The sequence below is a fragment of the Bolinopsis microptera genome, chromosome 6, assembly GCF_026151205.1.
Source record: "Bolinopsis microptera isolate Bmic1 chromosome 6, MBARI_Bmic_1.0, whole genome shotgun sequence".
Lineage (NCBI taxonomy): Eukaryota > Metazoa > Ctenophora > Tentaculata > Lobata > Bolinopsidae > Bolinopsis > Bolinopsis microptera.
In genome coordinates, this window is record NC_087077.1 from 20013745 (window position 1) to 20040203 (window position 26459).

Here is a 26459-nt window from a genome sequence, read left to right on the forward strand (position 1 = left end):
TTTATTTTGATTTTGCTAAGGCATTTGACAGTGTCTCACATGACTTAATCCTTCGCAAGCTAAAAAATTTATATGGTATTGATGGTCTGATGCTTAGATTTTTAAAGTCGTATTTACAAGACAGACGACAGCAGGTTGTTGTAGGCGGAGCTGTCTCAAGCATGCTTCCCGTGCAATCAGGAGTGCCCCAGGGATCTATTCTGGGACCACTTCTGTTTGTTCTATTCATCAACGACATGTTCTCGTGTGTTTCGGAGGATACAAATGTAGCATTGTATGCAGATGACACCAAAATTTGGAGGGTCATCGAATGCTTTGAAGACCACTATATTCTTCAAGGAGATATAGACAGGTTGTTTGCCTGGTCAATCGATAACAAAATGACTTTTCACCCTTCAAAGTGTAAGGTGTTATCTGTAACTCTGCAAAGAAATGTATTAGACAATCTTCCTTTTAATATTTATTGGTATAATCTTAATGAAGTCATAATTGATTATGTGGCATCCCATACAGATCTTGGTGTAATAATGAACAACAGGTTTCTGTGGGGTGCACATTGTGATCAATTGATATCTAAAGCAAGCTCGAAGCTTGGGCTCTTAAAGAGAACCTGTCATTTTACCATGGATAAACGCCAAAAGAGGGCTTTCTACCTTACCATTGTAAGATCAATCTTTGAACATTGCTCAGTTATATGGTGTCCTCAGCGATCGACACACATGTCGAAGTTTGAGGCAATCCAGAAAAGAGCGATCAAATGGATCAATGGACAACAGTTTGATCATTATAGTGATATTGTATTTTATGAGAAGCAGAAGGAGCTTAAAATTCTACCCATTAGATCTAAGTTCATCCATAATTCAATTACGCTCTTCTATAAAATAGTAAATGATTTGGTAAGTATATCTCTACCTGAATATATTACTGTTGTTGAAGCTGGAACAATGAGGTACACAAGGAGCACGGCATCAGTCATTGAAGGACTTGACACCAGCACATATACCTGCTCTATTGTACCAAACTGCGATAGTTTCAGAAACAGCTTCTTTTATAGAACAATGCTTCTGTGGAATGCACTGCCAGCCTATGTTAGACAGACTGAGAAAATTTCTATTTTCAAAACAAAGCTAACTGAATTTCTCTGGTCTTCTGACGTATGCTGGCCTGATTAGACGGCCCATCATGGAATATTATTATATATATATTTTACTTTATGAATGTCATACTCTCTATAATTTGCCCCTCGCACCTGCAGTAGAACGCGCCGTTTTTTCTCTTATGAAACAACCCGAAACAAGCGCGTCACGCAGTACGTGAGTGGCTAGATTATAGATTGTTTTATTATAATATTATTTAATTATGTTATTTTGTTGTTATGTCGTGTAAGTTTGTGGAGTAGTAGCAAGAAGGTATCGTATACATTTAAATTTGTTCTCTTGATTATTTATTAATGATTTTATGTAGGGTCGGCACCAATGTTATTATGGTCTTACCACCGTGTTTTGGTTCAGCCAAAATAAATTTTACCTTGATGTTTTTACATATATTGTTTCTCACTCCAGCTGAGTCTGGTAGTGTTGAGTATCATGAATATTTTTCTAGCTCTCTTTTTCCATGTTTTTGCTTCACAGGAGATATTGTGGTCTTTTTATTGAATATAACTGTAATACATTGATGTAAAGTTTATTTGAATTTTGAAATAAAAAAAGGTAATGTTAAGGTAATGTAAAGGTAATGTAAAGGTAATGTAAAGGTAATGTAAAGGTAATGAAAAGGTAATGTAAAGGTAATGTAAAGGTAATGTAAAGGTAATGTAAAGGTAATGTAGAGGTAATGCAAAGGTAATATAAAGGTTATGTAAAGGTAATGTAAAGGTTATGTAAAGGTAATGTATAGGTAATGTATAGGTAATGTAAAGGTAATGTATAGGTAATGTAAAGGTAATGTAAAGGTAATGTAAAGGTAATGTAAAGGTAATGTATAGGTAATGTTAAGGTAATGTAAAGGTAATGTAAAGGTAATGTATAGGTAATGTAAATGTAATGTAAAGGTAATGTTAAGGTAATGTAAAGGTAATGTAAAGGTAATGTAAAGGTAATGTAAAGGTAATGTTAAGGTAATGTAAAGGTAATGTAAAGGTAATGTAAAGGTTATGCAAAGGTAATGTTAAGGTAATGTTATGGTAATGTATAGGTAATGTTAAGGTAATGTTAAGGTAATGTAAAGGTAATGTAAAGGTAATGTATTCTGGGTAAAATTATCTTTATCCCGGTTGTTGCGACAAGTAAAAATGCTCTTATTAGGGAAAGGAGATTACTCGACGTTTCAATGTAACTACATCGTATTCATGATCTCAATAAATGTATTTAATTGTAGTTGTGAAAATAGTTTAAAACAATGCGACTCATAAATAAATAATACTCCAATCCGGATTTTACGTAAAGGTAATGTAAAGGTTATGTTAAGGTATTATTATTATTATTATTAAATCTAAAATAGCTAATAATTTAATAAATTATTAACAGGCCCCTTAACGTGGGCAATAATATACGCTTTATAAATTATATAAACAAATTGAAGTCTATTTTCCAATGTTGCTAAGTGTCTCTTTAGATCTGTTTTGGTCTTTCGTGGGAGTTCCCACATTTGTTGGTTGAGAATGCTCAACATAACATACATGATGCTTGACTGCTTTATTGACCCGGACAGGCACCGGGGGCAGACATCCCAACACCAGTGCGTTGGGACATAGTGTTGGTCTGCTTCAGGACGTGTTAGATCCTAGAGAAGCCGCCATCCCCTCTACTGCTTTAGCTCAGCGGCAGCATGAGCCCTGGTTTCCTGCCACATTGGTACCTCTGAAAGTACAGAAAAGTGGTGGATTTCGGGGTCCAGGATACTCCCTCTTTGTTCTTTATGGTGGTAATATTTCTCTGAGATGTTTGTAGAGTCTTTATTTCATGATCTTTCTAGTGGGATAAATCCTGGAGAGCATCATTTTGTCCCCAAAGAAATTCGACTCTCCTAATGAATGCTTTTTGTGTGCTGCTTTTTGTTAACACTTCATCTAGATAGGAATGTGAGTCTGTCCCACCCAGCTCTTCTTTCAGTTGCAGGTAACTGGTGTCTTGCACCTCCAGACACAATAGGAGCTGGTGTACGGGGGAATCAATGAAGCTGTTACAGAAACGACAGGCCTCACCACTGCCACCACCCATGATCTGTTGGATATTCGCAAAGAGTGGTGAGCTGCCGTGAATGTAGTCCATTATTCGGCTGTCCAGATTTTTACTCGTGTTGTGCCCGAATAAAAAGTTGTTTTTGTCTAGGAGCAGCCCACTGTTTTTGATTTTTGTGATCACACCGAGTATCTTGGTCTCCTTGTTGTTACTGACAGTTCTGCATTGCAGATTTGTTTCGATGCTGTCAATCCAGATCTTATTTTTGTAGCTCATTATGTCTGCCTGAGTGTAATAGGCTAGATCCTTGAAGTGTTGCTGCGTTAGGTCTATCATTCTGGTTCCGTGTGACTTATTTTCTTTCCAGAGGAAGTACTTTTTCAGTGACATTGTTAGGACATGAAAACTTGGTATTCTGCTTTCATCAACTTGGTAGAGGGTAGCTGAAAGATTGTCACCTTGTGTGAGTATTTTGCACATGAATTTAACCGAGAGAGCTTCGAGTTGCACATCCAGTGGTGGTAGGTGGAGAGCAAGTTCGGTTAATTCCCTTTGTGGGTTCAGGACTGATCCAGATATTTTTAGAATAAGGTAATGTTAAGGTAATGTAAAGGTAATGTCACAGCTTTTAGAACTTTTATAGTGGAATTTCAGACATAAAAAATAAAATGAGCATAATAGAGTGGAACTTGAATAGAGATATTTGTTTTGACTCGGACTTACCATTGACAGATCGTCGTCGGCATAAATAAGCTTTTGACAGTTATTAATCAGAGTTGGTTTGATTGGAGCAACTTCCTGAAAAAAGTATCCTCTTTATTTCTCAGCTCATTTTACTAACCAGGAACTCGCTCTTAAGTCCTAAATAAGTGCTAAACACAGATTTAATTATACTACCTTTTTGGGATATTTATAAATAACACAGACAGATTAAAATTCGACAAATTCAAGTAATATCAAATTGAACCGCCAGAAGACGCGCGCGGCGCGCGTTTGGGCGTGAAAATACACAACTGTCAGATTGGATAATTTTGCTAGTCTAAAAAGATGTGGAAGATTTTTCGAATTTGGGAATGGAAACGAACAAAAACAAAGAATAAACAAGCAATCAGACTTATATTATCAGTGCGCGGTAATTCAGAAACCAGCGCGGTAATTCACAAACCAGATGTTTTATGAACATGTTTTATAAACATATTAAGGTAGCAACTAGCAGTGCTAAAGTCTATCTGTAAAATCAGAGACCTGGACCGTATTTACTTTTTACACTGAGCTTGGCTTCCGAATATTACCACCACTTTAGCTTCCTAGGTCACAAACGCTAAGAATACACGAAATACCAGAAAAACGAAATGTTTATTGAAGAACGAACCTGGCCACTGGTTTTAGCAGGGGGTGGAGGGGGTACACCCTGTGTCCCGCCAGCTGAAGGGAACAGCATGGGGCGACCCCCCATACTCGGGGGAGGACCATGTCCTGGTGGGGGACGTTGTGGTGGTCCTGGAGGTGGCATCCTGGGGGGCCCTGGAGGTGGCTGGACGTTGTTCAGAGCTGGGGGCCTGAGAAAGTGTGGTGTTACAAGAACTAACTTTTAGTTGGTATTAACACTGGCTAAATAAGATTACTTTTAGTAATATTAGTAATTGTAAATAAGTAACAAACCTGCTCATAGACTGAAGTTCTGGAGCAGGAGGTCGGGGAGGGGGAGGTCTCTCTGACATAGCGGGACGGGGAGGTCCCATTCTGGGGGGCCCTGGGGGCGGGGGCGGCATACCAGGTCTCTGCATTCCTGGCATAAGTCCTCTAGCTCCGTGCGGCATCATACCCGGCATTGGAGGTCGGGGCATTCCCGGCATACCAAACTGCTGTAAATACAGAGTGTTACCATAGTTACACTACTAGTTACCATAGCTACAGAGTGTTACTTGGTACTGGCTACACAGTAGACCGGGGTATTGGTAGAAGTTAATCTTATTTTTCTGCAAAGTTGTAAGTACAATAGGTAGTTAGGTAGGTGGTAGGTAGTTTAGCCAATCATCTTCCAGCATCCAGTCAAATCCCAGAACCACTGTCACGTGTCACGTCACGTGACTCACGTGTCAAAATAAACGGGGCAGTTTGGTGCACCAGTATCCCTATCTATTGACGAGATATCTCAACATCATCTGAACAACAAATTGCAAAGTTTAAATTAAAATTGGTAGTTAAATTGGTTTTAAATTCCCTGAATATGACAGGACGTTAGTATGAAATGTACGAGCTAAACAACAAACCTGCATCTGAGCCTGCATCTGCTGCATCATCTGCGGGTTCATGTTCTGCATCATCTGCTGCATCATTTGGGGATTCATCATTGCTGAAAAGAACAGAACCTTATAGTTTAAATCATTGCTGAAAAGAACAGAACCTTATAGTTTAAATCATTGCTGAAAAGAACAGAACCTTATAGTTTAAATCATTGCTGAAAAGAACATAACCTTATAGTTTAAATCATTGCTGAAAATAACAGAACCTTATAGTTTAAATCATTGCTGAAAATAACAGAACCTTATAGTTTAAATCATTGCTGAAAATAACAGAACCTTATAGTTTAAATCATAGCTGAAAAGAAAAGAACCTTATATATTATAGTTTAAATCATTCTAATTTTATTGTTTACAAAAGTTGCTGACTGGTCACACCTCTCAATCTCTCAATCTCCGTTTTGTCCAAATATTCATTATCCCTACAAAGTTAACAAAGCTTTGTTATATCTATACTGCAACTGTATATAAACTAGTGCCTAATATTTACTAGCGTTAGTTTTACAGTATTGTTATTATCCAATTAGTAGGTTTATTGCAACTACTGCACTAAACGACTGCTTCAGAACCGTTTCACACATTTACTGTTGATTCTCCTTGTTTTAGTCTAACTGATTTGCATTGCCACAGTTTTCCTATTTGGCTCATTTTAACACAGTTAGTTTTAGAAAACGCTTTAAGTTTTAATTATTTACAACGTGTTGCTCGTTCGATCAGCATAATTAAACAATAAACCTATAATTTGATTTTATTGTTACATTTACACTGAATATATTAACGTCAGTATAAGTAACATTCAGAAAGGTGAAGTGAACACGTACACTAAACTGACTACAGTACACAGGTATAGCAGAAGATATAGCAGAAGACTGACTCCCTCTAACCTTCTCCTGACTCCCTCAACCCTCTGTACAATGACAGAACCTACTAAACCTACTAATCCTGCTTCTCTCTTTCTAAAAGCAGGCTCACTCTACCCTACCACAGACACTCTGAACAGTCCCCTCAATCTAAAAGGACTCTTAACAAGATCTCATAACGAAACTCCAGGGGAGTTTGGTGGTAACCAGGGTAACCAGACATTTAGTGGTAACCAGGGTAACCAGACATTTAGTGGTAACCAGATAGAGAACGCTCTTTCTAAACTAGTGGATAAGGTTGACGACACTTCAATAACAGTTGATATCAGCGGGAAGGTATATGAAATATTGAACTCCCAACTGTTTATGAATCCTGATTCTCTGCTAGCCTCGTCAGAAAGAGAGCGTTACTTGGATCAGGAGACTGGTCACTACTTCTTCGACAGAAACAGACAAGCGTTTGAGTTGGTTCTGGAATACTACCAGAATGGGGGGAAGCTGCGAACACCCAAGTAAGTATTTCCTTGGTTGCATCGGAACAGTTTTATTCACGTTGACTTTTATACTCTTCCACAGTTTATTATTTAGCTTTCAAGCAGTTAACTATTTTGTTTTCTATATTCTTTCAGACTTTTACTTAAGCCTAGCTATACATTACTTTATCATATTTTATTGAACTGTAGTATTACCAGTTACCTCGGTGAGAAGCTGCTAAACGAGGAGTACATGTTCTTTGGACTGATCTACAACGAGTCCAGCTCATCCGAGGAAGACTACGAAACTGAAGACACTGACAGTTCTGGTAGGAGAGATGGTTTAGGAAACAGACTGAACAACTTTCTAAACGACCCCGCTTCCTCCAGAGGCGCTAAAGCGTGGATGATAACGGACGTGTGTCTCATTCTGTTCTCCATGGCTCACTTTATCCTGGACACAAGACAGGATGTATTCTCTGCTGGGGAGTACGAGGACCATGAGCAGATAGAACTTGTTTGTGAGGTTATAAACATTGTGAGTGTAGGTTTCTTCTCTATAGATCTGCTAGCTAGGTTCCTAGTGGCCCCTTGTAAACTACACTTCTTCAAGCAACTCACTAACTGGTTCGATCTGATAGCTATAATCCCCTTCTATATAGACGGTATGATGGAGTCTGTGGGTATAGACGCTCTCAAGTTCAAGATATTCCAGCTGTTCCGTATTGCACGTGTTGCTCGGGTCCTTAAGGTGATCAAGCGGTCCCGGCGGCTCTTAGTGATAGGCATGATACTGTACGAGTGTTTGAACGAGTTGGCTATGTTGTTTATTTTCTGGGCAATGGGTGTGTTTTTCTCAGGGTCCCTCATGTACTTCTGTGAGAACTCAGTGGAGAACACAGCCTTCCTCTCCATCCTCTCCTCCTGCTGGTGGAGTGTGGTTACCATGTCAACACTTGGTTACGGAGACATGGTTCCTAATACTCTGCTCGGTAAACTACTCGGAGCTATCATCATCTTCGCTTCTACTGTCTTCATGGCGGTTCCCATGACAATAATAGTCACTAAGTTTGGGGAGTGCTATGAGAAAATGAAGAAGGAAATGGGGGTGCCGAAAGAGACTGATTGGAGAGAAAAGCGCTTGAATAGGAGAGCACAGAGGAATAAGTGTTGCACGTGCAAATGCGTTCGGATTGGGAACTGCACGGTGTGTTGATAGAGTATGTGTTTCAAACTGTGGAATACAGGTGATAAACTCTGCCTTTGAACTCTTGTTAACACCAGATTGCCGAGGTTTATTTTTCTAATACTTACAGCGATTTACAGTGATGATATTCATTCAATAAAGTGATAATTTACAGCGATGGTATACACTCAATAAAGTGATCATTTACAGCGATGGTATACACTCAATAAAGTGATCATTTACAGCGATGGTATACACTCTCGGTTCCTGCCCTTATTTACAGCGATGATAAAGGATTCATGTTTTAGTTTGATGTACCTTGTCAATTAATAATTGCTCCCCTCCCCTAATAATTATTAATAAATATTATTGTAATTTGAAACGTTAAATTAGTTGGGAGATGATATATGTAACATTTAACGAACTTCAACCCTGTACTTCAGGACTGCTTTACTTTATAACATTGGTGATTTCAAATAATTTAACTTTTAAACTATTCAGGCGTTATTGTGCCATTGTGTAGTGTGTACTCACAATATAACTTGTTTGGTTTAAATGAATTGGATCAATTATTATATAAATATGTGTTTTATTGAACAATCGCACTCGTATCTAAAGCATTTTTAGACGAAATCGTCCTGAAAAACTTTGATTTAATAAAATGTGAAATGTGGACACATACCACACATACCACACATACCTCACATACCACACATACCACACATACCTGGGTTCATGCCGGGGAACATCATGCCAGGCATCATGCCGGGCATGGCTGGCTGCTGTCCCCCTCCCTCTGCTCCCTCTCCTTCTTTCCCTTCACCCTCTGAAGAAAACAGTTATAAGTTAGTGGTTGACAAGTGGCTGGGCTGGGAGAGTTTAATGCCTCCCTCAGGTAAATAACCCTGCCAGGCAGAGTAAACGGGTTAATTAGTAGTAGCTTAAATGGTGAGGTACTACTAAGCAAAGACATCCATAGCTCTTCTACCACTGCACTGCACAGTAAAACTGTTTCAAATTAAGAAAAATAAGATATTATGAAGAAGTGTCTGAATTTTGATCACAGTAACAGTAACAGTAACTGCAACAGTAACTGTAACAACAACTGTAACAGTAACAGTAACAGTAACTGCAACAGTAACTGTAACAACAACTGTAACAGTAACAGTAACAGTAACTGTAACAGTAACTGTAACTGCACAGTAACAGTAACTGCACAGTAACAGTAACTGCACAGTAACAGTAACTGCACAGTAACAGTAACTGTAACAGTAACAGTAACTGAAACAGTAACTGTAACAGTAACAGTAACAGTAACTGTAACTGAAACAGTAACTGTAACAGTAACAGCAACAGTAACAGTAACAGTAACAGTAACAGTAACAGTAACAGTAACTGTAATAGTAACAGTAACTGTAATAGTAACAGTAACTGTAACAGTAACAGTGTAAAACACAGTATTTAGTTGCGTTGCACAGAAACTCACTTTCTCTATCCCGGACCTCCTTCTCGTGCACTGACACGTCCTCCGGAGGGATCCCTTCCGTCCCGTATATCTCAATCTCACAGTTGTTACGATGAGAGAGGGAGTTAGGTACTGAGCTTACTGTTTCCTTGTGAACCTGGTAATATACAGGCAGATAGTAGACTGTGCAATCTGTTCTAATCAGTTAATATACAGGCAGATAGTAGACTGTGAAGTGCTGTTCTAATCAGTTAATATACAGGCAGATAGTAGACTGTGCAATCTGTTCTAATCAGTTAATATACAGGCAGATAGTAGACTGTGAATCTGTTCTAATCAGTTAATATACAGGCAGATAGTAGACTGTGAATCTGTTCTAATCAGTTAATATACAGGCAGATAGTAGACTGTGCAATCTGTTCTAATCAGTTAATATACAGGCAGATAGTAGACTGTGAATCTGTTCTAATCAGTTAATATACAGGCAGATAGTAGACTGTGAATCTGTTCTAATCAGGGAGACTTGGTGGTTTGAAATACTGATCACAATGAGTTTATACAGTTAAATCTTATACATGTAATAAGTGAGTACGTTGTTGCATAATCAGATTAAAGTTAAACAGAGAGATATAGCTAGTTGTGATGTAAACACTGAACCAACACTGTCGACACTAAAGTTATAGCAGCTTAAATCTACTTTAGTCAAGCTTCATTTTCAACTCCTATTTAATGTGTCATTTTCCTACTTATAGATAGTAAATTCTTACAAACAGTGGGCTAAATTATACAACAAAGTTTCCACACCTCTCGCGCAAGAGTTCTCCTCAACAAAATGTCTCGCCAGACACGCAATCTTACCTGCATGCAATGGATAACAAGACCTGGGGCTGTGTACAACTTTTTGTGACACACGTGACACTTGAAGTGCCGCGCCTTCTGGTGCTGCACCAGAATCTTTTCGTCTTCAAACTCACGGTTACAGTACCAGCACCACGGCTTCAGAGGCTTCTTCTTCTTTCTACCCATTTTCTTTAGCTAATTATAAGCTACTGGGGTGAATGTTTATTTATGAGCATGACTAATTTTAAGTTACAATTATTGCCACTCGCCACTCACTCAACATCATGTAATTCTAATTGTACTTCAATGCAGTAATATGGATATGTCAGCTCCAAAGCCTACCAAGTTTCAATTAAATAAAAGTCTGCAAATTAAGGTTGATTAATACATTATCTTAAAATAAATATAATCAGTTTCACCAAAAATTAAATGTACAGAAAAGTTTGTTTCGAAGATAAATTAATCATTAAAAACCACAAAAATTCGTCTATGAAAAGAGGTAAGAAAGCTGACGTTATAGTAGTACAATACCCAAGATTGAAACATAAAGAACAGAAAAAACATCTCCTGGGAGTTTATCAGGGAATGCAATCAAATACGACAAATACTAAGAACAACCAGATACAAACATTGATACTTTACACTATAATCCCACAGCTGAGTACTCAACAATAAATATGTACAAATAGTTTTACTACAGAATATCAGTTGTTGCCCAGATATTTGTTAATAAAAGCTTTAAGTTTAGCTTCATTCGCACCCATCATTTCATCCACTTTTTGGCCGTCTTTAAACAGGATGAAAGTTGGCATTGCTTGGATTTTAAACTTCTCGGATATTTCATTTGCTGCGTCAACATCTACTTTGAGGAATAAGACACTATCCTTATAATCTTCACTCTTTGACATCTCCTCCAATTTAGGAGCAATTCTTACACATGGGCCACACCAAGTTGCAAAGAAATCAACAACAATAAGCTTTTCAGGAGAACTGTTGATGAGGTTGTCCAGTGTGGCATTGTCTTCAACCTTCGTGACCATTGTGGTTATTTACTGCTAAGATAATAGATGATATTACTAAATCTCTATGGTAGTAGTCAATGGTCGACAGGGATTGGAAATACATCCTAGTCAAGAATGGGATGGGCCTGGGATTGCATTAATTGACTTAATGGGAACTGGTCCATCCATATTCCATATCCTGACGGAAACGATGATTTTGAAAATATTTCATGATACAAATTAATTTGGAGCTTCGGAGTTAGCCCTCTATCCATTGAAGCAACACGAAACGAATCAAAACGAAACACAGTATTTACTACCCGCTACTATGCGACAAACATATTTTATACAATATAACTAAACATTATACACAATACGGTGCCCAGGTCTGAGCAACTCCCCTCAAAAAACTTTCTCTGGTCATCGGAGCAGAAAGTTAAAAACAAAACATCTCATGTAATCAAAAAATACTAAATAAGGTTAATGAGATAATATCAGATTGAACGACAAAGAAAAATGGTAATAGTGTACATCCAATAAGATTGATTTCATTGACACACCGATGAAAACCACCTGGTTAAAACCATAAAACAATAAATGGACATTCGAAAAAATTACACAAGAAGACGTAACCACTAACAATAGCCTAACCAGGCTGTAACTGATCATACAAATAGTTCTTTAACTGACTCTTAAAAGACACAATATTATCGACGTTACGGACATCAAGAGGGAGAGAATTCCACGATTCAGCTATTTAGAAACTAAAACTGAGGATTTAGCTAGCTCCATTTCAGGTGGATGTCCATTTGTCGAAGATTACATGATAAAAACCGATAACAGTCGACAATTCAGTAGTTTCGACAGTGTGATAAAAAATCTACCAACTTACATTTTACGATTCTGACTAACAGTTTGTAATCTTACTACTGTCATGAAACAGCAATTCAATAATAGCAAGTAAATACGATTAGGGAAGGTGATGTTGAGAAATCCCGCCGCTTGTAGCAAGTAAAACAAAGATTTTAGTTGACTAGATATAGTACAGGCACTTGGGTCCTTATCCTTGTCACTAATCTCAATTGGATTCGGTTTACACTAAACATGAACATTTAGACGTACACATTGTTACATACATGTTACATGGTAAGGTCTCCTCCTAGTCGTTGGAGTGGCCTGCATCACACACATCGCGTTGGCGGCGTAACATATGTCTCCACTGTACTCGATTGGTAGCCAAAGCTTCTGTTGTGTCGTTGTCGATGTTTTCAACACCTGTAAACTTAGCAGCATCTTCGAGTACGCAGGACTTCCAGTTCTTACGGGGTCTGCCCCTTGACCTCTTTCCATAATTTGGCTTCCAGTTTAACAGAAACCTCGGTAGTCTAGAGTCTGGCATTCTAACTACATGTCCATACCAACGTAGCCTGGCAGCACTGATGAAAGTCTCAACTGACTTGATGCCAGCCCTCCTAAGAACTTCGTCGTTGGTCACATGAAAGAACCATTTAATCCTAAGGATCCTTCTCAAGGAGGTTTGATGGAAAACCTCGAAGCGTTTCATCTGCTTTTTGGTGGTGTTCCAGACTTCAGCTCCATACAACAAGATGGTGAGGACAGCAGCCCTATAGATCCTGATCTTGGTTGGAGTCTTTATAGTTCTGCTATTCCAAATGTTCCAGAGCTGATGAAAGGCGCCATTAGCCTTCTGGATACGGACATCCAGGTCTCTGTCGTACACATTGACACGATATTTATTAGAAAGCAAAAAGTATAAAATAATACGTGCGTGCGCGGCTTGAGCCGTGCCGCATAAGAACGGATGCGTGCAGGGGCTGGAGTACGCTTGTATGTAGATTAATGAAATGTTGCATTGTAAATATTGAGAATTGATGATATATTATGATATAATAGTAAATTTTACAAAGCTGGCTTTGGATTTAGGTAAGATTACAATTCATTAAAAAAAAACACTGATAGTTTAAATTTATTTCTATTTGTCGTATAATCATAAACAATTTAATCCTGTTTTCAAGAACAAAGAATGCGCGGCTTTGGCGGCCAGTTATTGACTTATACATTAAATTGAATTTTAAATAGAAATGTGAATATATTAAAATTTAAAACTTTCAAAACGGAGGCTTATAAATATTATTATATTTTGATTGTAAAATAAAGGATAAAATTTTAAATTTGTTTCACTTTTTAAAAAAAATTTGTTTCACTAGTTCTAATTCACTAAATATAATTCAAGACAATGAAAATTCTTGTGACATGGAAACATCGTTAAACATCACCACATTAGACAACGGAGCAGCGTGTACATATTGGCAAAAGGTGAACAATTGGTTATTAGCGCTCGATTTTAAAATACAATAAAAATACGCAAGAATATGCGCGGAGCACCAAAATTTATAATTTCATTTTAGGGTAATGTTTGTTCTTACTACTATCAAATATATTTAATGTGATACTATCTGTTGCATTTACTAAAAAAATTTTCACATCAACATGTCATCAAAGAATCAAAAACGAAGTGCGCGTAAAATAAAAGATATTGAACACTTTTTAAAATCATAAGGAAAAAACAAAAATAAATTTATTGTTTATCTGGCACGCCAATCCCAATGCACGGCAATCCTCACATTGGTGAGAGAAGAAAGTGATAAATTAGGATACTAGGAAAATTTTAAATTTTATGTATTCGTTTACAATTAAGTTTATGCTTCACTGGGCCGCGCTCAGCCTGTCATTCCGCTTAATTTTTATGTTTATGAACATAATAGTGAAACATGAACAAATTTTAAATTTTATCCTTTATTTTACAATCATAATATAATAATATTTATAAGCCTCCGTTTTGAAAGTTTTAAATTTTAATATATTCACATTTCTATTCAAAATTCAATTTAATGTATAAATCAATAACTGCCCGCCAAAGCCGCGCATTCTTGAAAACAGGATTAAATTGTTTATGATTATACGACAAATAGAAATAAATTTAAAACAATCCGTGGTTTTTTTAAAAATAAATTATAATCTTACCTAAATCCAAAGCCAGCTTTGTAAAATTTATTGATACATGTTTCGTATCCAATCCTTCGGAGGCGCGCACTTCGCGCGCGAAAAGTGGCATGCAACGTATGTCAAAAAATTTACTATTAGATCATAATATATCGTCAATTCTAAATATTTACAATGCAACATTTCATTAATCTACATACAAGCGTACTCCAGCCCCTGCACGCATCCGTTCTTATGCGGCGCGGCTCAAGCCGCGCACGCACGTATTATTTTATACTTTTTGCTTTCTAATAAATATCGTGTCAATGTGTACGTCTAAATGTTCATGTTTAGTGTAAACCGAATCCAATTGAGATTAATGACAAGGATAAGGACCCAAGTGCCTGTACGGCTTTTTCGGACCCCTGTGGACCACTACTCTTGAAATCGCTCTACAACTAGTGAACATTTATAACTGTTATATAATATATAACGTCATTTGACAATTATTATCATTAATCTACAATTAAATTATTATCATTAATCTACAATTAAATCTAACTGTCTTGCTGAGGGGGAGGAGTAAACGCTTCACAAACTAAGATACTTACAACATACAAAATTTAAAACCATCAACACGGTTATAGTTAATATCAAGGGCCAATTTGGTATACCTCGTTGTAATATCTAGTATATCTTCACATCTTAATACTATAATGAAATACAATAGGATACATGTTTCGAGAAAGAAAGGTTGGTCCGATTATTAACAAAAGTAAACAAAAGTCCATCAGGGACTCCACGGAGTCGAAAAAGGTACACGGCTGCTGTCTGGTGCTGCTAGGCATTTATTGATCAAGATGTTTCATTGTATTGGTTTTTTATGATTCTATTGTTCGTGACTAATCAAGTTCTAAGTGGGGGTATAAAGTGCTGCTTAAGATACTTCGTCATCTCATGTCCAGTATAATGAATAAGATAGTAAACAATACAGTTTCAGTAGTTGACCCATACAGTTAAGTCCGTCATAACTCACAATTGTTTAATCGTCTGTCAATTGTCAAAGTCATTTCTTCTTGTCGTATATTTTTTGTTGTTTTGAATTTTTTGCAATTAATTACATTTTTTGGGTCATATTTCGTAAATTTTATTTCTCTGTTTTTGTTTTAATGTTATTTTAAATTTCTTTCCTTCGTTAATTTTACACATGTTTAACAATTTTATTACAGAACTGAAGAAGACGTAGTTACGTGGAATGATTATTTCTATTCAATAAAGTTTCTAGCCTAAAGTCTGCTGCTTCAATTTGTTTGCAAGTTAAGAGTGTAAAGAGAAATTCTCCAAGAGAAATCAAGTTCAAATGCGACTCATAAATATAGCCCCCTTGAACTATTGAACTATTGTCAAAGTCGTTGTGTGTTTAGTCGCTGAGTTAGCATTAAGTTGTTACGCGCGCGCGCGTTTAATCCCGTCGACGTGGGATGTGACAATGAAAACGGTACAGAATTATTGTTTTCGCGTGTTACGTAGAATTTACTAGTGTGTAATACTGGTTAACACTGGGTGTACACTGAGTGTAAATCGCTAAGTTTCATACACGAGCCGTTGAATATTTCCAATTTTGAGTGTATCGTGAGCATGTTTTACAGTGCAATTGTTCGGTACTAGTGTGTTTGTGTGTATATATATATATATATATCATCTGTGGAGTATGGTGTGTGGACTGTGGTAAATAATGTGTTTAGTTGGAGTGCAGTAGTGGTTGCATGTATGAGGAAAGATAAGTGGTTATTTTAGTAACTCACATTAATCAAAACTTGAGCTCATTTGTGGCAAAATTAAGCTCACACCAATCAAGTGTATCATGCTTGAATTGCGATTCTTGTAAAGCAATTTTCAATGTATTCTTAAACCCGTTTGTCGGAGTATTAAAACTTATCTTACTTGATGTTTGTCGACAGCTGTTCCACATGTAGGATGATTGGTAGATGAATTGTGAGGATGGTTGTGATGTGATGAAATAATCCTCTCGTCGTGGTGACCTGTTAAATGATGAGTACAGTGATAATGGTTCCTCTAACTTATTAATTTTGAATAGTTCTAAGAGACAAGTGTACTTATACAAGTTGTGAACAGTTAACAATTTCTGATTCTTAAACAAGGGCTTAGAGTGTTCTTTTTTGTAAAAGTCCACACCTAGTCTTTGCTCACCAAATGGTCGTGTCCGTTTAATAGCCTAGCTGAGGTCCCCAGGTAATTTATGCTTTAATATAATGTATTAAAAAAGTAATTGGGATTAAGGCGAAAAAAGATTAATCAATGAGCACTGCACTTAAACCTTACTACAGACCCTGAAAACATAAATGGCTGCAGCCTATCTCCAAAAAATGTTTGCAAAATGTTCGCTTCTTAAAAATAACGTTTCCTCTAATATATATAATATAACACAAAGAAAAATTAATCGAAATCCCGAATAAAAATTGCAAAATTATACTGTCCAAATCTCTGTCTCATTTTCAGGTTTTGAAATCGAAATTTCAAGCATCGAAATTTTACAGTTTTTACTGATTTTTTAATAAATCTTTACTCCACTGGGGAGTATGAATAAATTAAATCCCGAATAAAATTGCAAAGTCATACTGTCCCAATGATCCCTGTCCCATTTTCAGGTTTAATAACTTAGTATTCATGTTATTTTCTGGGATGACTAGTTTAAACATTGCTGAGTATAAGTTTTATCTTGAAAGCGGTGTTATTAAATTTCAATTTATTGTTATTATTAATTGAAAAGTGTATTTTTCTATTTGGGGATTTACGTTTACAATGGGGTTCATATACGGGTATATGACCCCCAGAATATAGGTCGTTTTTTTAGCACTTAGAAACAGGTGTTAAAACTACTTCTAAGCATGTTTAAGGCTGTAAATATGTACATAATAACCCTTTAAATGTTTCTTGGGTAGTTGAAAATAATTATTAGGTTTTTAAGTGTACTTTTTTTTCACCTGTAAAAATACCATTTTTTAACAGGGCCCCCAGAATATAGGTCCAAACATCTGTTCCTAAGTTGTTCTAAAATTGTCACAGACAGTTATATGCAGTCAGAATATGTTGCTGATACTGTATTGATGATGCCAATGGCTCCAGATACTAAATTGAAATGGTTTAGAGTATACTTAATAGCAAAAAATCAAAAACTACGGCCCCCAGAATATAGGTATGCAAAAATCGTCCTCAAATACTCCACCTTCATACATTTTGATGATGCCATCTCTTCAGCATATGTTCTTTAACTGTATCTCATCACTACCCCACATTCCTTAATGCTCAGGGTGACAGAGAAAATGCAGAATCTTGGTCGCTATTTAAAAAAAAAAACCTATATTCTGGGGGCCATATACCCGTAATGAGTAAAATCTTTAATTTTACTAGTTAAAAAGCTTTCATGCACTCATTTAGTAGGGATCTTAACTAAATACTTAAATAAGATTGAAGGAGTGTCCCTAGATATGATTGAGGGGGGCTGTTTTTATCTGTATCAATACAATGTGCACCTCAATGACTGTAAATCAGACATTTTTGGCCGCCAAATATTTTTAAAGGCCTACCTCAAAATTCTGTCCCAAAACTTAAGGTCATGAGACAATTCTACGTTGATTCTGAAAATTTCATGTGAAAATATTGAAACCCTATTGAGTTCTATTGTTTTGAGCGAAGTCAATTTGAGATATGGGCGATTTTGTTCATTTTTTGCGATTATTTGAACACAGAATCCACAGTTAGGTAGATATTGAGCTGATAATCATAGAAAATGTGTAATATATGCTTACCTTCCATATAAAGTTGGCCCATATCCACAAAGTTGGCAAACCCACCAGATATCTGGGAGGAAATTTGGGAAGAATGAGGAAATTTTTGGCATCTGAGAGGAAATTTCTTGGTTAGCGACTGACAATTGCAGTCCGCAAAGAGCAGTTCAATCATTGGGTATCGAGAGGAAATTTTTCCTCTCTAAATGACTTAAAATTCGTGCCATCTTTAACTTTAATTTGTCCAATGTTTTGAATCCAAAATATTACTGAGTGTCTAATCAACTACTTTGAACCTTCTCTATTGATATCCTATTGGTCTATCATATAATCCAGTTAAAAATTTTCCGGATGCTGCGCCCCCTGCCCTCTTAAAATATTACTAATAACCAAGTGTCTAATCAACTGTTTTGAACCTTCTGTATTGATATCCTATTGGTTTAGCATATAATCCAGTTAAAATTTTCCGGGGGCTGCGCCCCCGAGCCCCCTTAAAATATTACTAATAACCAAGTGTCTAATCAACTGTTTTGAACCTTCTGTATTGATATCCTATTGGTTTAGCATATAATCCAGTTAAAATTTTCCGGGGGCTGCGCCCCCGAGCCCCTGCCGCAGTAGCCTCGGAGCCCACCCCTTCTAAAAATCCTGCGCATGCCCCTGTTGGAAAAGTAACTTAGCCGCTGCAAGCGAAGCGAGCGGGCCACAGCGAGCAAAGCGAGCCACAGCGAGCAAAGCGAGCGGGCCACAGAAGGGTCTGAAAATGGGTTTGGGAGGAAATTTTTAATTATGTGGATATGGGAAAGTTGGTTTCATTCAAAAATGTTGATATTTGACCAATTTATGGACCAAAATCGATCAAATTTGGTGCGTATGCCCAAATATGGGCATATGGTTTTTGTTTTTATCCCATAACTCGGCCAATTTTTATCCAATTTTGATAAAACTTGATATGTGGGTTCAGGAGACTAGTAGCTACAAGTAGAGCATCCCAAAGCATGGTTTTGGGCATGTTCAGGGTTTTTGACCAACCTATATTCTGGGGGTCGTAAAATTGTGGTGGCCATAACTTTTTTCCAAATTGTCAGTTTGCAGATGTCTCGATGAAAAGATAGCTTAAAATAATACTTATACTCATACCAGTAGTCTTACTGGCATGTGTTGGACAGATTTTTGTCATGACAATTTTTCGCCATATTTACCCCTCTAGAAAATGACAACATCGTTTAAATCTTTCGCTGTCATGACCAAATATACCAAAATACCACATGTAGGTCCAAAATTTTTACCCAGAAACATTAGTTACATGTTTTACTCCAACCTAGCAGTAACAGATCCCATTAGTATCGCTTATCTTGGTTAGAACTGTATCCACTAACATGACCTATATTTTGGGGGCCACCTATATTCTGGGGGTCATATACCCGTACTACAAAGTTATATTTAAAATCTGTTAACTGTTTTATTTCATTTTCAAATTGGTTTATATGATGTGAGGGTGTCTAACCTTATAGCTGAACAAAGACTTGAGTATGATATAATATGATGTAACCATGTACCGACTACCGTGTACCTCCATGTTTAAGCAGGATAACACAAAAAGTTTTATTTTTATGTAGTAATCAGTTCCTTCTTTAGAGAAACAAACTTTTATAGAAGTCGTCCTGTTAGTATTATGTATACTACAAATCTATTACATTTATTGAGGACGTTACAGAAGGAATTAATTTCATGTGGTTGGAAGAGTCCTAACTCTCCTCACGTCAGAAAATTGCGTTTCCCTTGTATCAAATATGATATGTCAAAATGCATTTTGCCAGCCATGCCACCCACGAAAAAGAGGAAAGCTCTATCTTACGATGAGAAAAGAACAATACTGTTAAAGTTCAAGAGTGATCCTAAATTGAGAGTTGCAACAGTAGCTCGTGAGTATGGTATGTCAATTAAATCCAACATTTGTGTTCAGTTAAATGTAGTTCTTTGCTATTAAAAACTTGCTTGTTCTATAAATTTAATAAATTGTGCTAAATATTACATTATAATTCTATTTCAGGGATCAATGAGTCCACAATAAGGACTATCAGGAAAATGGAAGAAAAGATCCTGTCATACCATACTCACCTGTCGTCCAATTTATCAGACACTACTATAAAAAAAGCTCGGCTATCGAAATATGAAAAGTTAGACAGTGTTCTGTACAAGTGGGTGTACACAAAAAGCAGCTGGCTGTGAGGTAAGCCATTTAATCTGAATCTATGTACAGTGTATACATGGACACGTTCATTTGAGTTTGAGGATATTGGTAAATATAAGTGACCCTATTAAAAGGCACAGTGTAGTTGACTTTGTCACACTATGAAATTACTTAAACCCTTGATGGTTAGGATAATCGTCTCATCCTCTCGGCTAACTTTGTCACATAACGATATCTTAATCAGGTGATAAGATATCGCTTAAATACGGCCGGCACGGAAATGGTTACATTGTCACACTATAAACATGTGACGGAATAAATATGGACCCCTTGCTGCCGTTTTTGACCAAATGTTTGAGTGTCCAGTTGATTGGATGGGTACATATGACCATTACCTACATATTTGACGACTTTTTTCGTTAGATGGTGCACTCAGGTTTACTCTTTCACACATTAAAGAAAATATGTGATGAATGTTTAGGGCACCCTGATAAGCAATGCTGAGTAGTGTAAATTTATTTGATGGCCTGGAAGTGCTGGGAATTGTTATTATATCATATAGTCGTAAGGAATTAAAACACAGAAGGCACAACCAAGCTTACTTTGTCACATAATCTTGATAGTATCTGAACATGTGTGAAATTGAACAAATAATGATATACCAGCTTAAACCCCTTATATTATACGTACTATGGATCAAACAACACTGCTAGTACCATGCACCAGTCACATAAATCATTATCAGGTGGTAATATGTTAACAGTGTCACAATTAAACTACCGCTACATGGTCAAAAATAGGGTAATTTCGTCACAAAAAATTATTATAACTCTGTTAGCTCCTTGCTGGCAAAATAACTAGTTTATCGAAATTTTTTTGATGATAAAGTTACATAGTATTCTAATAGAAGTATAGTTTTTCAAAATAGGGGCAAGACATGTTTACTTTGTCACATCAGTTATTATAAGAGTTAGGTAATCGTCATCAGATTAAAAGATAATTTTCGTAGTTTGGATCGATTAATACTTTAATATACCTGTAATAAATCCTATGCCAATTTTAACACACTATCTTGATACTGTTGGGGCAGGGAAAGTTAATTTTGTCACATTTTCAATGTCTTTGACAAATTAATCTAAATTTTAAAAATTGAGTTCTTATGTTCTGGACAATATTCTTCCAATCGTTTCTGAAAGAATGTTGAATTCTAATAGAGTTATAGATCTTCAAAATAGGGGCAAGACATGTTTACTTTGTCACATCAGTTATTATTAGAGTTAGGTAATCGTCATCACATTAACATATATTTTTTGTAGTTTGGATTGATTTATATAGGTAATAAAGCAGCTTATGCTAATTTTTACACACTATCTTGAAATTGTTGGGGCGTGAAAAGTTAATTTTGTCACATTTTTAGTGACTTTGACAAATTTAACCTTAAATTGTTAAACTTAAGCTCTGATGTTCTGGACAATATTCTAATAGAGGTATAGAATATAGATCTTCAAAATAGGGGCAAGACATGTTAACTTTGTCACATCAGTTATTATAAGAGTTATTATAAGAGACTTACTTACTTTTACTTTGGGCGATGCTCGATCGAAATCTCCTCCACTCTACGTCTCCAGATGGTTCTGTCGCACATAACTGTTCGGAGATCTTCTACCCGCAACCCTGTGTCCCTGGCTACGGTGTCAAGAAAAGAGAGTGGTCTCCTCCCACGCCTGAACTGTGGCAGCCGCCAAGGAAGGATGGTAGAGATGACCTGGTCTGAAGCTCTCATGCAATGCCCAGCAAATCTGGCACGTCTCTGTGCAACGATGGTGGAGATGGAAGGGAGGTCACCATAGATTTGCTTTAGGGTTGGATGCTTCTTCCATGAAAGATTCCTGGCTTTCATTAGGAGCCTGGTGTAGCACCCGTCGAGACGCTCCTCAAACTGCTTGTTCAAGGTCCAGGTTTCTGAGCCATACAGCAGAACAGGTTCGATGCATGCTCTGAAGAACTTGACTTTCAGCTGGTCAGAAATGCCAGAGGTCCATACCTTCTGCAGTTTGATACAGGCTGACCAAGCCATGCCTTTCCTGGTGTTGAAGTCCTTCCTGCTCTCTGCAATATATGAGCCCAAGTATTTGAAGTCATCAACCTGCTTGATCTGGTAACCGGATATTGAGTTCACGGGGGCAGCAGGAATGTTGATGGTCATGTATTCGGTCTTGGAAGCATTCATCGCAAGTCCGACATGTGCTGCTGCAGTCTCTAAATCCGAGAGCAGTTGCTGGACTTGCTCTATGGTATCGGCAGTCAAGGCCAGGTCGTCAGCGAAGTCAAGATCTGTGACTCTGACCGCAGGTACTCTCCGACTTTGCCTGGGGATGATGGTTAGGCCATGGTCAAGAGTCATGCAGTTCCTAAGAACATAATCGAGGACGATGATGAAGAGGAAAGGAGCGAGTGTATCACCCTGAAGGACCCCGATGAGTGTTCTAAAGAAGTCTGTTAGGCCGTCAATGGTTTTGACTCTGGAGTGCGATGAGTCATACAGGAGCCTGATAGCATCAGTTATGGGAGCAGGGACGCCGTAGAGGGAGAGGATGTGAAACAAGGCATCCCTGTTGATACTGTCGAATGCTTTCGAAAAGTCGACGAACACGATAGCTGCTGATCGATTTCCGATTTTACACTCTTCTAGGATGCGTCGTAGGGCAAGTATCTGAGGGAGGGTAGATCTTCCTCTGCGGAAGCCATTTTGGTTTGGCCGCAGTAGGGGATCCAGGTATGGGTAAATCCGGTTGAGGATGAGTTTGTTGAAAACTTTCGCTGCAACCGGAGCCAATGAGATACCTCGATAGTTCCCGGGGTTGGTCAGGTCGCCTTTCTTGGGGATGGGTATAATAGATGCCGTTGTCCAGGCTTCAGGGATTACTCCATCAATTAAGGCCCTGTTGCAGAAACTGAGGAGGTCGTCACGAAGTTGGGGAAGCTTCCAAACTGAGGGAGGGATGCTATCTAGGCCTGGTGACTTGGAGGACTTGATGGACTTGAGGACTGAATCGAGTTCGGACATGGAGAAAGGAAGACAGCTAATGGGAAGGGTGTCCGAGACTCTCTGGTTGTAGAAGGGCAAGGAGAGGTCAGGGGGTGGCTGCTCTGTCCCGAGGAGCGACTTGAAGTGCTCAAACCAAACGTTGAGCCGCTGTTCGGTGGTGCCCCCAGGCACTTTACTATAGGGCACGGTGTTAGGAGACGTTAGCTCTCTGATGATGCGCCAAGAGCTCCGATGCCTGTGCTCAGGGTTAGTCTGCTCCAGACATGCAGTCTGTTGTTGGACATACTGTGCAGTAGCGGTGTTGTATGCTTCGTCCAGCTGCTTCTTGGCGTCTTCGAGCTTTTCTTTAGATGAGAAGGAGGGAGAAGTCCTATGACCCAGAGATGCAGTCTTGAGAATATTGCGATGGTGTGCAATATTAGGGTCGTTATATGGGTTTCCCTTTTTCTTCTTCTTTTTCTTCGGAAGTATTCGAAGAGCTGTAGTCTTGACACTATCAACCATCAGGTCATAGTCAGACTGGAGCTCTGCTTCTTGCAGGAGAGCGCTGTACCTGTTCTTCACTTCCACTGCATACTGATGTTTTAAGCAGGGATCGTGGACAAGAGGGGTCCAGTCGACACTCCGAAGGGGGTCTTTGGCCGGGGTCCTGTTTGCTCTGTAACTGGCTTGGACAAAGCAGGTGACTATACGGTGATCGGAACCGACCGTCTGCATGGTGTTGAAGGCCTGACAGTTCTTCACACTATTGGTCCATTTCTTCCGCCAGAGAATGAAGTCAATTTGATGCTTTGACCTTTTGGGGTCTTCGTAGGTCCAAAGCTTACTGATTGGCTTCTGGAAACGGGAGTTGGCAGCAAATAGCTGATGCTCGTCCATAAGGTCCAAGAGACGTTCACCGTTGTCATTGGTGGTGTCATGACACGAGAACCCAGTACCCCTGCTGAGCTTTGCGTTGAAGTCTCCGCTAACAGCTAGCATGTTGTGAGGTGGGACTTTAGCGATGGTCCTGGAGAGGGAACTGTAGAAAGAAGACTTGTCGTCCATGTCGCTGCAGTTGGTGGGTGCGTAGCATGATACCACTGATAGTCGTGGATTACCATTAACATGGATGACAATGATCCTGCTGCTCACTTTCTCCACTGAAAGGAGTGACTTCTGGATGCGAGGGGAAAGGAGGAAACCAACACCGCTCCTCTAGATCCGCCGTGTTCAGTTGACGCAGGAAGTCGGGTCTTTAATGACATTCCGGTCTAGCAGGGTCACCTCGGGCAGGGTGTGGCTCTTCACCACGCACGGACGGTCTTGGCTCGGTAGACCGATCCCTGGGCCATATTACTGGCACCTTGAAACGGGCTAGTTCTAACCAAGAAGAACTAGGCCCCCCCCCCCCCCCCCCAAGAGAGACTATTTCATTCTATAATCATTGTTTTTAATCTATTTACGATTTCGTATAATTTTTGTGACAATGTAAACATCAACTGATCTTAACTTGCATCAACTACATTGTCATCATATAAAATTTTCCCGCCTTTCAAACCAAAATCAGATATAAATTATTCGCCCAAAAGTTTACATTTCATATATTGTGACAGAATTAACCTCATTTCCCAATAACCAAGTGCCTGTATTAGCTAACTATTCAAAACAACATATTTTAGGGCTATGCTTGGTAGAGCAACCATAAAATAATGAGTTGAAAGGGTTTTTAGGACACCTCACAGCAGAATAGAGGTATGGTATCATGAGTGTGACAAAGTTACCCAAATATTGCCTTGTAACCGTTCGATCCGTGCCCATTAACCAATGTTGTATCATAATTGTTAGATAGACCTAATTTACTATATTTCAGACCAAGGAATGATAATTAGACAACTGCAGTTAACTAAGTCACACAAAATGTGACATTTGAAACATTATAGTGCCTAACAACAATAGATTTTCTTTCTGAGCGGTGCATATGGGAGTATGGGTTACGTGGCTAATGTTCAGAACTTCTGAACGTGCTAGGTTAATAGATGTCAAAATTAAGCCACTATCGTCAAAAACGCTATTATTTTTGTTTACCAATATCCTCAAACTCAAATGAACGTGTCCACATACTACATACTACATACTAGATACAGGTTGCAATGTTGTTTATCCTGTTATGTGTATTTGTAACTTGGTCACTTTGCTTGAATATAACCTGTTTTGCAGACAAACCAGCGAATCCTCCGGATAAAAGCTACTGAGTTGTCGAAAGAACTTTACGGGGACGACACACCTTTCAAAGCTTCTCACGGGTGGGTTTGGCGATTTAGGAAGAGGCACTGTTTGCGTATTCTAAGAGTGCAAGATGATAAGAAAGACGCAGACAAATCAAATCAAAGTAAATCAGACAATGTTACTGCAGATGAGTTCATGAGGACAATTGCAAAGTTGTTAGAAAAACTACGAAGAAAAGCTGCCACCATGTCTTGAGAAGAGTTTAGTGTGCAAACAACATAACATTTTGTGCAGATAGGCTTCATCATATCAGTTTGTTCACAAAATGTGGATGTAATATGCAGTTTTACTTGCTCTTGTGCAGTCAACAAAGTTACCAAGTAAAGGGTTTTTCTACCCATGGCTGCCACTCATAGCTTTTATAGCCGAATTATGCTATAAAAATATTCACTTGTATTCCTGTTCTTCTATTGGCTAATTGATGAAAGGTCTCAAAACAACCAAACAAAAATTTAAATTTAATGCCATTTATTACAATTTTATTCTTCTTTAAAAATACGATTATTGAAGCATTCTTGTTAAATAATAGATGATAAGATGTTGTATTTTGAATTTTTGACTAACTGATCTAGTAAATTATACAGTTATATACAGATTAGAAAGTGTTTTAGAAACATGCAAACTATATTGGTTTTAACACAAAGAAGAAGTTTTTATAATATAAAATACCTTTTATACACATTATAGTGTACGGTAAACGGTGTAGATATATTAGAAAGTTAGAAGTATCTTTTGTTCCACAATCTGATAATTATCTTAAGTTGCGCTGTGACAGTGCTTTTACTGAAAACAGTGACTCAGAATTTGAAGATGACAACAACTTATCAAT

The 26459-nt window shown here is 37.9% G+C and overlaps 5 protein-coding genes and 1 long non-coding RNA gene across 10 annotated transcripts in view; 3 read left to right on the forward strand and 3 right to left on the reverse strand.

The window, feature by feature from the left end:
* The window catches only part of LOC134817621 (inactive rhomboid protein 1-like), a 149411-nt gene extending 147015 nt beyond the window's left edge, over positions 1–2396 (reverse strand). The window contains exon 1 of the mRNA XM_063826854.1: positions 2318–2396. The gene's annotated coding sequence lies outside the window, so the exon portion shown is untranslated. The remainder of the gene's footprint in view (positions 1–2317) is intronic.
* LOC134817623 (BUB3-interacting and GLEBS motif-containing protein ZNF207-like) overlaps positions 1–26459 on the reverse strand; it is a 79756-nt gene that overhangs the window by 4625 nt on the left and 48672 nt on the right. For 2 of the 3 annotated variants that reach the window (XM_063826860.1, XM_063826859.1), the window contains exons 2-8: positions 10325–10501; positions 9488–9623; positions 8729–8827; positions 5453–5535; positions 4842–5044; positions 4552–4738; positions 3903–3977 (exon numbers count right to left, since the gene is read on the reverse strand). In XM_063826860.1, coding sequence (XP_063682930.1) covers positions 3903–3977; positions 4552–4738; positions 4842–5044; positions 5453–5535; positions 8729–8827; positions 9488–9623; positions 10325–10492 — 951 coding nt within the window. In that variant the 5' untranslated portion in view covers positions 10493–10501. The remainder of the gene's footprint in view (positions 1–3902; positions 3978–4551; positions 4739–4841; positions 5045–5452; positions 5536–8728; positions 8828–9487; positions 9624–10324; positions 10502–26459) is intronic. The other variant, XM_063826861.1, reaches the window with a different exon arrangement.
* Positions 6397–8031, forward strand: LOC134816812 (potassium voltage-gated channel subfamily A member 7-like). Its single transcript, XM_063825805.1, has 2 exons — positions 6397–6854; positions 7035–8031. Exons 1-2 carry the CDS (start codon positions 6397–6399, stop codon positions 8029–8031), a joined length of 1455 nt encoding a protein of 484 aa, XP_063681875.1.
* On the reverse strand, positions 11011–11346 carry LOC134817494 (uncharacterized). The gene has a single exon (XM_063826636.1). The coding sequence runs from the start codon at positions 11344–11346 to the stop codon at positions 11011–11013; it is 336 nt and encodes a 111-aa protein (XP_063682706.1).
* Positions 19802–26459, forward strand: part of LOC134817622 (autophagy-related protein 16-like) — a 101718-nt gene continuing 95060 nt past the window's right edge. For all 3 annotated transcript variants that reach the window (XM_063826857.1, XM_063826856.1, XM_063826858.1), the window contains exon 1: positions 19802–19824. The gene's annotated coding sequence lies outside the window, so the exon portion shown is untranslated. The remainder of the gene's footprint in view (positions 19825–26459) is intronic.
* Positions 19938–26336, forward strand: LOC134817529 (uncharacterized). Its single transcript, XR_010160528.1, has 3 exons — positions 19938–20053; positions 20173–20352; positions 25562–26336. It is a non-coding gene; the product is annotated as an uncharacterized LOC134817529 (long non-coding RNA).